General features: G+C 34.4%; 1 protein-coding gene across 2 annotated transcripts; it reads right to left on the bottom strand.

Moving 5' to 3' along the window:
- Positions 6,789-11,049, bottom strand: LOC18593614 (eukaryotic peptide chain release factor GTP-binding subunit). 2 transcript variants are annotated; one of them, XR_001928654.1, is made up of 11 exons: positions 10,376-10,506; positions 10,170-10,234; positions 9,905-10,069; positions 9,214-9,286; positions 9,058-9,132; positions 8,096-8,201; positions 7,894-7,996; positions 7,606-7,790; positions 7,411-7,485; positions 7,185-7,299; positions 6,789-7,101 (listed from the first exon to the last, which is right to left on the bottom strand). XR_001928654.1 is itself a non-coding variant. In XM_018124484.1 (6 exons), the coding sequence occupies exons 1-4, from the start codon at positions 10,972-10,974 to the stop codon at positions 10,191-10,193; spliced, it is 396 nt and encodes a 131-aa protein (XP_017979973.1). In that variant the 5' UTR covers positions 10,975-11,049; the 3' UTR covers positions 9,213-9,286; positions 9,905-10,069; positions 10,170-10,190. The 2 variants fall into 2 exon arrangements, 1 of the variants encoding a protein (XP_017979973.1); XM_018124484.1 differs by lacking the exons at positions 6,789-7,101; positions 7,185-7,299; positions 7,411-7,485; ... (2 more) ...; positions 8,096-8,201; positions 9,058-9,132 and adding exons at positions 10,607-10,712; positions 10,865-11,049 and having other exon boundaries at positions 9,213-9,286; positions 10,376-10,511.

The raw sequence follows: 11,049 nt of genomic DNA, 5'->3' as shown, positions 1-11,049 counted from the left end.
TTTATTGTTTATGAAATTTCTAGACATTGTAAGGAAGAAATCATGTGCAGTTGGTTCAATTGGAGGTGAGTTGATTATAGGGTCCGTCACCAGTGACAGGACAGCTTAGGGATAGACTTTGAATGAACGTGGTTGAAAGAGTTAATAAGAGAGGGGCCATGGCAGTGGCATGCTCAGTTCCCGAGCTACCCTTTTCTCTTGTTGTCCAAACAACAGCCGCAGATCTAGTTGGATTATCAATGCATATTTATATGTTACCTCAGGTTCTTCTGATCATAAACAAAAAGTAGAAAAATGTAGGAGCACCCCTCTTTGGCTTCTTTACCTGATTCAAACCCATACCTCTCTTCCAGCTGTAATGACTGCACACATCACGTCGCATTCAGGTTGCCCTTTTAAACAATTACTTTGAGTTTGAGTTAATTTCAAAATTAATACTAGTATTTTTACTAAGATTCTACCCTCTCTATTCATGCATGATTTGATTTTAGAGAGAAAGTTCTCAGCCAGTTTGTTTACCAATTAATGTTACATATCTAATGAAGATATACATATATATATATTTTGTTGAGTTTTAGATTAACTAGAATTCTAAATCTTATTTGATTAAGATTTTTTGTTTGTGTACAATATTAAATAGTTGTATAGTTTTAAATTTTTTATTCCACATTGAATCTTAATTACATTCTATTTTTTACTTTTATACTATAAAAATAGATTTCTAAGCTTTAGAATTGCAAGTAGTGCTTTGAGAGCTCTAGAGAGGGAACACCTTATAATTCTGTCTTTTGCTCTAGGTGGAGCGAGAGTGGTTTGGGTGAGTGTTCTTGGGAGGTTATTGAAGAAAAGTGTGCAAGGGATCTTGAGTTGGTTTGAGGAACCATAAAGATGAATTTATTGTACTTTAAATTTTCAATAATAGAAGAACAGTTTCACTCCGTGGACGTAGGCAAGAGGCCGAACCACGTAAATTCTTGTGTTTTTCTATTTACTTAATTTTTCTGGGTTTTATCTTTGTTGATTCTTGGGTAATTTCCACAACAAACTGGTATCAGAGCTTCGGGTTCTGTAAATTCAAGATTCAATAAGGATGTCGAAAGTTACTAGTTCTACGAATTTTTCAATTGAGAAGTTTGATGGTAAGACTAGTTTCACGCAGTGGTAGAGAAGGATGAAAGATCTCCTTGTGCAGCAAGGTTTAATGCGTCTTTTGCTAGGAAAAGAGGAAGGGCAACCAGATGACATGAAAGATGTTGAATGGGCAGAGTTGGAGCAAAGGTGTGTGAGCATTATTCGACTTTGCATTGGAGATAATGTGTTTAACCATGTTATTGATGAGGATTCTACTTCAAGATTATGGACAAAGTTAAAAAAAATTTACTTGGCGAAAAGTCTTTCTAACAAGTTGCAGCTTAGGCGAAAGTTGTATCGCTTAAAGATGGAAGAGAATGGAGACCTCATGAAGCATATGAATGAATTCGATGGAATCTTTGATCAGTTGAAGAAGGTTGATGTCAAGGTGGAGGAAGAGGAAAAGACACTATTGCTCCTGGCTTCGCTTTCAGACTCCTATAAGGTATTTGTGGAATCTCTTATATGTGAAATCGATACAATAATGTTAGAACAAGTACAAACAACGTTAATGTCTCATGAAGCCCGAAAGAAAAGTAAAGAAGGGGATAGAGATCCAAATGGCTTGGCATTGGTAATTGAGGCTAATAGGAGGAAGTCAACTGGTAAGGGATCTAAGGGTGACAAGTCTAGATCTAACAATGTTCAATGCTTTAAATGCAAAAGGTATAGGCATATTAAAAAGGATTGTCCTACAAAATGGGATGAAAGTAATGAGAATAAAGGTGAGTGTGCTTTCGTTGCTGAAGGTGATGATTGTGATGTCCTTACAATCTCAGAAAATATGGATGCAAATTCTGATTGGTATTTAGATTCTGCTTTTGCTACTCACATATGTTATCAAAAAGATTATTTTGATTTACTTCAAGAAGGGGTGGCTGGGAATTTGACTTTGGGTAATAAGTCAATAGTGAAGATCATGGGTCTTGGAGTGGTGAAAATCAAAATGTTTGATGGGGTTGTGCGCTCTTTGGATGGTGTGGCCTATGTCCCAAAGATGCGTAAGAATCTAATATCATTGAGCCTGTTAGACTCCAAAAGGTATGGATATTCTGCTTGTGATGGAGTGGTAAAAGTCACACAAGGCGACATGGTCCTGATGAGGGAGAATTTGCATAATGACTTGTATCGTCTAGAATGTGAGGCCTCGAAAAGATGGGAACAATGCACTAGGGATGGTAGCTATCAAAGTGAGATTTCATTTGCCGAAGAGGTGATGAAAGATTCCCATGGTGTAGATGATGGTGAAAGGATGAAAAATCTTACCAGTAGTGAATTGGAAGGGTCGTCAAGGTCCCTTTCCGAAGTTAATTAGTGCCATTGACTTGACGGCTACACAGGTGCATTGGCTGTTTTGTAGAATCCAGTGTTGGACCATACTTGATTCAGTATGTGAAGTCGTGGTAATTATAAAGGCTAATGATTTAAAAAGTCTTATGCTTGGAGAGTTGTCCAAGGTGTTGGAAAGTAAGTGGAGTTAGGAAGTTGCAATTAGGTGCGACTAGTGGAAGAGGTTTAAGAAGTTTGAATTCAAGTCAAATGTGAAGATTTGTTGAGTTTCAGGTTGACTAGAATTCTAAATCTTATTTGTTTAGGATTTTTTGTTTGTGTATAACATTGAGTAGTTGTATAGTTTTAAACTTTTTATTCCACATCGAATCCTAATCACATTCTACTTTGAACTTTTATACTATAAAAGTAGATTTTTAGGCTTTAGAATTGCAAGTAGTGCTTTGAGAGCTCTAGAGAGGAAACATTTTGTAATTCTGTCTTTTGCTCTAGGTGGAGCGAAAGTGGTTTGGGTGAGTGTTCTTGTGAGGTTATTGAAGAAGAGTGTGCAAGGAATCTTGGGTTGGTTTGGGGAACCATAAAGATGAATTTATTGTACTTTAAATTCTCAATAATAGAAGAACAGTTTTATTCCGTGGACGTAGACAAGAGGTCGAACCACATAAATTCTTATATTTTTCTGTTTACTTAATTTCTCTGAGTTTTATCTTTGTTGATTCTTGGGCAATTTTCACAACACATTTATACTATGGAATGTCCAATATGCACATGAATCATATTAAGTAAAATTTATGATAAAAATATTGCAAAAAATAATAACTAAAATAAACTAAATCTATACAGGAGATGAGAAGCAAATGAAGTGAAAAAGAATAGAACTACAACAGTTTTATGAAAGAACTGGCTACTCTTTAAAAATTAAAATTGTTCAAAATTAGATCAATCAATTGGTAAAAGTGGAAGAGATGATGTGGAAACAGAGATCTAGGGTAACATGGTTGAAAAAAGGTGACAAGAACACCAAGTTCTTCCTTGGAACAGCAAAGGAGAGGAGGAGGAAAAACACCATTTGAGCTTTGAAGAAAGAGAATGATGAATGGACAGATTTCGCAAGTGAATTGAGTTCGATTATTAATGACTTTTTCATTGGCTTGTTTTTTTCTTCAGGTCAATTACAGATAGACGCAGCCTTGTTTGGAATACGGTAAAAAATAACGGACTAGATGAATGTTGATTTAAATGCTAGTATTTCAGTGGAGGAACTGAAGAGTGCTTTGTTCCTAATGCACTCTACAAAGGCTTCTGGACCAAATGGGATACTTGCGTAAGTCTACCAGAAATATTGGCATAAGCTTGGGAGCCACATTCATAATTGTGTAGTTCAATTTCTGGAAGGTCATATCAATTCCTCTGAAATTAATCACACTCATATATCTAACATGATAGGGTAAAAAGATAATATATCCACCTATAAAATATTTTTCAAAATTTTAAATATCTATTTATATTTTATTATATCTTTTCACTTAGCATTACAATTGACATTTTAATTAAAAATAATTAATCAACTATTAATTATAATATAAAGTCTAGATCATAGGCAAAAAAAAAAAAAAATTAGTTGAATTTTTTAAAATAGTTTCAAGGCTTTTTTAGGTATTATGTCAATTATCTTTTAATTTGATTCTACTATTTTTACTTCTTAACGAGATGCTGCATTGTGGTGAATTGATATTGTATAAAAATTATATATTGTCGATGCATCAAAGATAAACTCTCAATTTTATCTATCCATTGAATAAATCAAGAAGCCAAATAAATAATAAGAGAAATTGAGCATATAAAAAAATTATATTACCGAAAATATAATATATTTTATTGAAGCTTACCTTAATTCAGATGGATCTTAATTCTTATGGAATTACTTCACCAACTCCGGAGATGGGGAAACCAAAATTAAGGAAAGGAAGAGTAGCAGGGATAAAACAAGTAATTTAAGAGAACAATTTTTTTGTTTTTTTTTCTGAGATAAAAGAAGATTAGGAAAGTAGAAGCCAACGAAAATAAACCAACAGAGATGCTTTTTTTTTTCTTTCTTTTGAGCTGAGAGAAAAGTGGAAAAATGAAGGAAAATGAAATGGAAGAGTAAGGCAGAAATCAAAGTCTTTGGGGGCAGTGCAGCTCGCAGATGTGGAGATGATAGAAGACGATGCTTAAATGTAAACTCTATATATGACGTCAAAGTAATAAGAGTCGGTGTAGGACAGATGGAAAAATTATAGGCAACTTGGCTCAACGTCGTCGCATTGAGAAAGGTAAAATGCCAAAGCTACAAAGCCAAAATTATTGGCAACTTGGTAATTATTATAATCAATTGATTATTAATAAGAGTAGGTGTATGAATAATCGTCCTTTTCTTCTGTTTTCTTGTTGGGTCCTGCTTTATTGTTTTTCTTACGTACAGGGCTCTGTTTTCTTACGTACTTATTTGATTTGAGACTTATCCTTTTGGATAATCCTAATTATGCAATAACATTCTTTTTGATTTAAAAAAAAAAGAATGAATAATAGTCAATTAATTAACAAAGCAGAGAAAATATATTTATATTGTTGAAATCAAATAAAAACTAGTGGAACACGGAATTCTACTAATATTCCCCAACTTTTGATTTTTAATTCTAGGAACAGAGTTTTATTAGTTTTATGACTGATTAGAATTTTTTTTTCCTCAGCGATTCTTGTTTTTGTAGCCAACTTGGTTAACTCTTCTCCAATAACTTTCATCCTGCTATAGTTTATTGCCCACCAAGGAGATCTTACCTAATGCAGCCTGCTAGGAAACAAATAGACCTGAGAACGCCAGGCAAGGGTAGGTTTCAAGTCTGAAAGATTCTAGCTTTATAATCTACACTTGGAGTGATTTTTCTTTTCAATAATCTTCATCCATCCCACTTTTTGCACTGTCTGAAAACTTAGAATTCAAGGAAAAAAAAAAAAACTGAGAATTTATAGCAAATTAATCCTTAATGCAAAAGGAACATGTACAATTACATTTTGCTTCATCTTGATGGTTCAATTTATTGAGGTAGCTGTTTATGGACTTGTAGGAGATCTTTCTAATGAATAAATAAAGGATATATTTTATTCATGAGTGTCTTCAGAAAACTTGTTAAGATATTATTTTAATATAAGATTTTCAATATAATGATTGAACATATTACTTATAAGATAAGTTTGATGAACTTGCTGAAGCAAAAAAAAATTGACAAATTATTTTTGACAATTTGTTAATTGGAATATGAAAACAGGTTATACCATTCCTTTGGCAAATAACCTAGTGTAAAACATCGATACCATAGCAAATTAAATTTGATGATAAAAAGTAAGCAAACAATCTAGTATAATAAAACGCACATGAATTTACATAGTTGCAACACCCAAATGTAGCATATAGGAAATCTCGGAACAATATCCCAAAAGTCTTCTCCATATACATTATGGAAGAACCTTTGTATTTAGGTCCCTTCACAGTTTAGGTTACTATAGTCAAGGTCTAAAGACTAGGATTGAAGCCACTACACAAATACCTCCAAGAATGGCCAAGATGGAAGCATTATTGATATTTTGAAAGAAGCAAAGGGGTTTTACAACGAGCTTAGCTCAACGCACTTCTTCCGATCACTCGAGCCATTACTTAGCAAGTGTTGTTTGACTCCACTCACAGATAACTAGTAAAAAAAACCGTTGTTATAAAGAAGCATTGAGGACAAAGATATGCAAAAAGTCAAGAACAAAAACTAAAGAAGCTATAATATATAGTCATCATTTTTGCAATAGATATGCTTTTGAGAATACCTGCTTTTCAAAAATGCTCAGAAGGGAGTTGGTGGGCAAGTCATTGGCACCTCTTCTTTTTCTATATATGGAAAATGAAAATCTTAAACGTTAGAGCAATGAAAAAATATTGAAGATTCCATACACAGCAAATTCCTCATATATAATAGAGCAAAAAATGAAAAGCCAATTCACCTTGAATTCAAGATCGTTAGACCGAGGCTCACTTCTTGGGAAGAAAAGGTGAAAGAGTTGCATGCTGTGTACTCAATGTTATCTAAAAAGAAACCAGAGGTTAAGCTGTTCAATTATTTTCATGAGCTAGCCTTTATTGAATTTAAATACTCAAAAGTTATTTATGTTTTATTTTTGTACAGTTCTAAAATGACAGCAAATGCACTTTGAATATATTAGGACTTAGTTATTAAGTTGCTGGGTCCGGAGAAGTTGAGTTCGTGGAGCCAATTTTTTATGCCATATTCCTTAATTAGGTCTTAGGCTGTCTTGCAAGTTGATGAAAGTGACCAACAGTGTCTCAAATTTTACTACTATCTAATATTCATAACATTGAATACATGTTGCAGGTTATCAAAAAATCATTTTGATTAGGATCTAGCCCTTTTCTTTTTTTAGGTTAGAGACCTATTGTGCTGCCCTTCTTTTTGTTTCAGGGCTTTGTGACTCTTGTCTTTTGATCTCTTGGAGCTGCCATCAAGTCTTGGATGGTGTTTTCTGTGTTTTTGTACTACTTTTACCCTTACCGGGTTCTTAATGCCAAGGGAGTCTTTGGTCTATCAGGCAAGAGATTTGAAATGCGATTCCGGTACAGAGGATGAATAAAATCACCTTTCAAAAAAAAAATATTAATACTCAAAGCAAAATTTATATCTCACATAGAATTGCCATCAAACTGTAACATAGATACTCACGCCTTCAAATTATTATGTGATGACGTTGTTGGGAGTAAAAGCTTCCATCCATCGATTGTAATACTCTTCCTCACAATGGCATTGGCAAGGTGAAATCAATTCTTACTCTCTCGATCTATCAGAAAAAATCTATAATCCAAAAAAAGACATGCAGAAAGAAGTATGAATTTCTTATAGCCAGCAAATGAAATTGGTAAGACAAAATGAATAAGTGGTAAATTTTTACCAATTAAAACTTCTCTTGGTTTCAATTCGACAGCTGTTCTACTTTGGAAGGAAATTAGCAAGATGAAATCGTCCTCTTTCAAACAAAGAAAAAATGTCATCACCATTATAAACACGTAAAAAAATTAAAAGAAATTATGTTAATATAATCCTTACAAAAGCTAGTTCCTACAGCTAGAAAAGGAGGAAACATTACCTGTAACAATATCTCTTCTTCACAAAAGCAGGAAATGTACAAGCAGACTTTCACATTATTTTCTATTATTACTAGCTTCTAGCTCAAGAGTCTTGTGGAGATAGGCCCTTTAACAAACTTGTAGTTGCAAATCCTCAGGGATACTCGGGAAAAAACAATATTATAAGGTTAATACTTCATTCCATCTGCTTGTTGAAAGGAAGAGGTTGTAATATTAGTCATTTCCTTGAAGAGAAGATAGAAAAAAGAAGATATATATTAATCTGTAAAAAGAAGAAGCATTCTCACTCTCACATCTCAGCTCATTTCACCAGTGTTTCAGTTACTTAGAATCTCTGTAATAGAAGCAATCTAGCTCATGATCCTTGTCCATTTAATTCTGGTTTTGCATCTGAAAGGGTATGACAAGAACGTCCAAAGTTGTCCCATTGTATAAGAGATGATATTGTATTCATCAACCTATAAAAACGGGGGACGCGAAGCTACTTACAATAATTTGTTCATGAACTCCATTTTTTGCATATGGTAATAGAAGAAATTTAACTATTGAGAATATCTTAGTCGCATGAATCTCCTCCAAGCACACATTAGCATCACTGAAAAAGTAGAGAGGAAACATCTAAAAGATTGTTGGGAATTGATATAACAAGGTGAAAAATCAGAAAAATTTGATAACTTGGGTACATTTATACTGTTGTATTTTTAAAAGTAAAAAAATTTCTGTACAAGTATCCTCCGAATCCAACAATGGCAACAAGGGAGATGCTGTCACCATGATTATCATTTTGATCGTGCAACAATGATTTTATAATGTCATTTATATCTTTCTCTCTCCCTATTATTTCCGATCTCACCTTCGAGGCAGTCTGCCTGTTAGTACAATTAACTTTCTTATCTTCTACAACTCTCAGACTCAAGTTAAACTTAGAAATATCTGCTGCAACCGCGTCCAGCCTCTCTCTATTACCTAAAACAAAGTCTAGTCCCATTTCCTGCTTAACCTCTATTACCATAGCAGAGAAAAAAAAAAAAGAGAAAAGGAATCGGATGGCATGGTATACTGTGAGTAAACTACTTTCAACCGCGTAATGCTTCCACAACAAAATCCCCCCAACTCTTCAAAGGTGCTACCAACTAGCATAGCGATAACAAAAGCCATTCTCCAACAACAATAAAAGTACGTGATGCAACAATAAGGCAATATTTTGGTGAAAAATCCCAACCCTCCATCCCCAAAAGGACCAAATGTTATTCAACTACAATTTTATGTTAGAAGACTAAATTGAAAGATCACCAATTGATGATCAACTCAAAACTCTGTTTCTCTTTTCATACTGTTCTCGGTGGTTTGTTATCTCTTGCATTAAATATATGGTGCAGGAGAATAACAGCGATCCCAAAAGGAACTTCACATAGAGGAGCAGAAATAACCTTCAATGTTTAAATTCTCACCTCTAAGAACAAAATTGTATTAAGCACCACTACTTGAAGAAAGATCAGTGACTTTTCCAACTGCAACGGTTTTTCCTGCAGACATGACAATTCATGTGACCCACAGCCATTAAGAACAATAATTTATTGGCAATGAAAAGAGCCTGTCTCCATTACCTTCAGTACGAAGAGTGAATCTCCCAAGTTGTGGAAAATCTGAGAACTTCTCAATGCAAATCAAGTTGTTCACCTGAGAAGCAAAAGAACACAGTATTTTCTCAACCCCGAAAAAACAGAGACTAATTCAGCCATTGTCTTCCATTCTGAAACATCTTTTACTTCAGTTAATAATTGATTGACGTATGTAACATACGGATTGGCCTTTCCAGCCTCCTCTCCACTACACAGACAACATACACTGAAAACAGAATGTGCATGCACATGTGCTCACATCGGAGAGAGTAGACAACCACGTTATAAGTACAAGTTCAACCAACTCAGAAACATAGCTCCAGCTACCTGTTTCTGATTTATCAGAGAATTTTTCCCATATGTGGAGCCCCAAAAAAGGAGGTGTTAGTGGTTCACCATTAGTTTATAGTGCTATCCCACTATTTCCACTTCTACTCCTGTGATAAAACAACTCACCAACAAGTGCTTTCCAACTGCTTTCTCACCTTGGTCAATCTAGCAATTTATTCAGTTTGATTTCAAACTACCTACAACAATGCAGCCAATTTTCCAGATCGTACCCTAAAAAATTATATCTCCCTCAGAGCTACTAAACATGTTTAACTTAGTGCATTGAACTGTACAAAAAAGCAATACCCCCAATTTGGTTTATTTAAAAGAAAGTAAGAGTCCGAACCTGAATGCGACACACAACAACAGCACCATTCTTCACAAAAAGAACTTTCTTTTTCATGGGTTTCTTTGTCTTTGGATCAATCTGCTGTAGTAGCTCCACTATCTCGCACTCCTCAACAACAGAATGAATATGCAACACAGCCTTATATCCAGCTGTAAAAATAGCCTAAACAACATTCAACAAGACAGCAAATAATTAGGACATTATACTTTAAATGTATAGATTTTATTAAATAAGGATAACTGAAAATGACATTCATGCATACATTTTCAAGCAACTCAAGGATCTACAGCTGGGCTGTAAATTCAGTGACAGCAGCTATCGGTTTTACTGCAAGCAGGAAAAACAAACATTAAACCCCGAAAATAAGGCAAAACTAATACAATTTACTATTAATATAAAAGACAAACAAGTAGAATTAGAAAAAAGGATTGTAAAGGTTAATGAAGAACTCCATTGAGAAAAACTTACCAACACTTGACAAGATAAAACCCGATAATATGTCCTCTTCTTCAATCCCAGATAATCTAACCCGTAAGCTTTCACCAGGTCCTGCACACCTAACCTTATTTTCATCACAATACACAGCTAGAACTTTCACCTGAGCCCGCAATCCATGCATAAAATCCTCAGACCCCATAAATTAAAAATAAAAAACCATATACGCATAAATAAAATGGAAAAATTGTGAAGATCAAGCACCTTGTTTGGCATAACCAATGATGAATCACCCTCACGCACACTTCCAGATTCTACCTTTCCCATAACAACAGTTCCCATGTCTTTGAATTTGTCAATTATAGGCATCCTATAGAGTCAATAACAAATCATTAGATGTGTCATATAAGTGACCAAGAATTAAAATTTACACGCTACTAGTACATGGCAGGAACTAGAATCAAACATAAAAGTTGTGTGGGCAGTGAATCCTGTTATGTAAGATAGGCTCCGGACTACTACCTAAATGGACCTTTTGGATCTCTGAGAGGAACTTCAGCAGAATCGAGGGCTTCAAATGGGCAGGGACCATTCCACCAAGGACATGTACTCTTATCTACTCTTGTTTTCATGTTAGTACCAACAAGACCAGATATTGGTAGGAACTGAACATCTGCAGGTTCAGGCAAAAATAAACAATAAAATAT

The sequence above is a fragment of the Theobroma cacao genome, chromosome 7 (genome assembly GCF_000208745.1).
Source record: "Theobroma cacao cultivar B97-61/B2 chromosome 7, Criollo_cocoa_genome_V2, whole genome shotgun sequence".
Classification (NCBI taxonomy): Eukaryota; Viridiplantae; Streptophyta; class Magnoliopsida; order Malvales; family Malvaceae; genus Theobroma; species Theobroma cacao.
Note: the sequence above shows the minus strand (reverse complement) of the source record. Positions and strands in the feature narration are given on the sequence as shown.

What these genes read in the sequence shown, in the direction of transcription:
- LOC18593614 (XM_018124484.1), bottom strand. Translation starts at nt 10,974, where the DNA reads ATGAAAACAAGAGTAGATAAGAGTACATGTCCTTGGTGGAATGGTCCC. An exon ending in CATTGGTTATGCCAAACAAG is followed by an intron (nt 10,512 to 10,606) that starts GTGCTTGATCTT and finishes CATGGATTGCGG; the next exon opens with GCTCAGGTGAAAGTTCTAGC. An exon ending in TTTTATCTTGTCAAGTGTTG is followed by an intron (nt 10,235 to 10,375) that starts GTAAGTTTTTCT and finishes TCCTGCTTGCAG; the next exon opens with TAAAACCGATAGCTGCTGTC.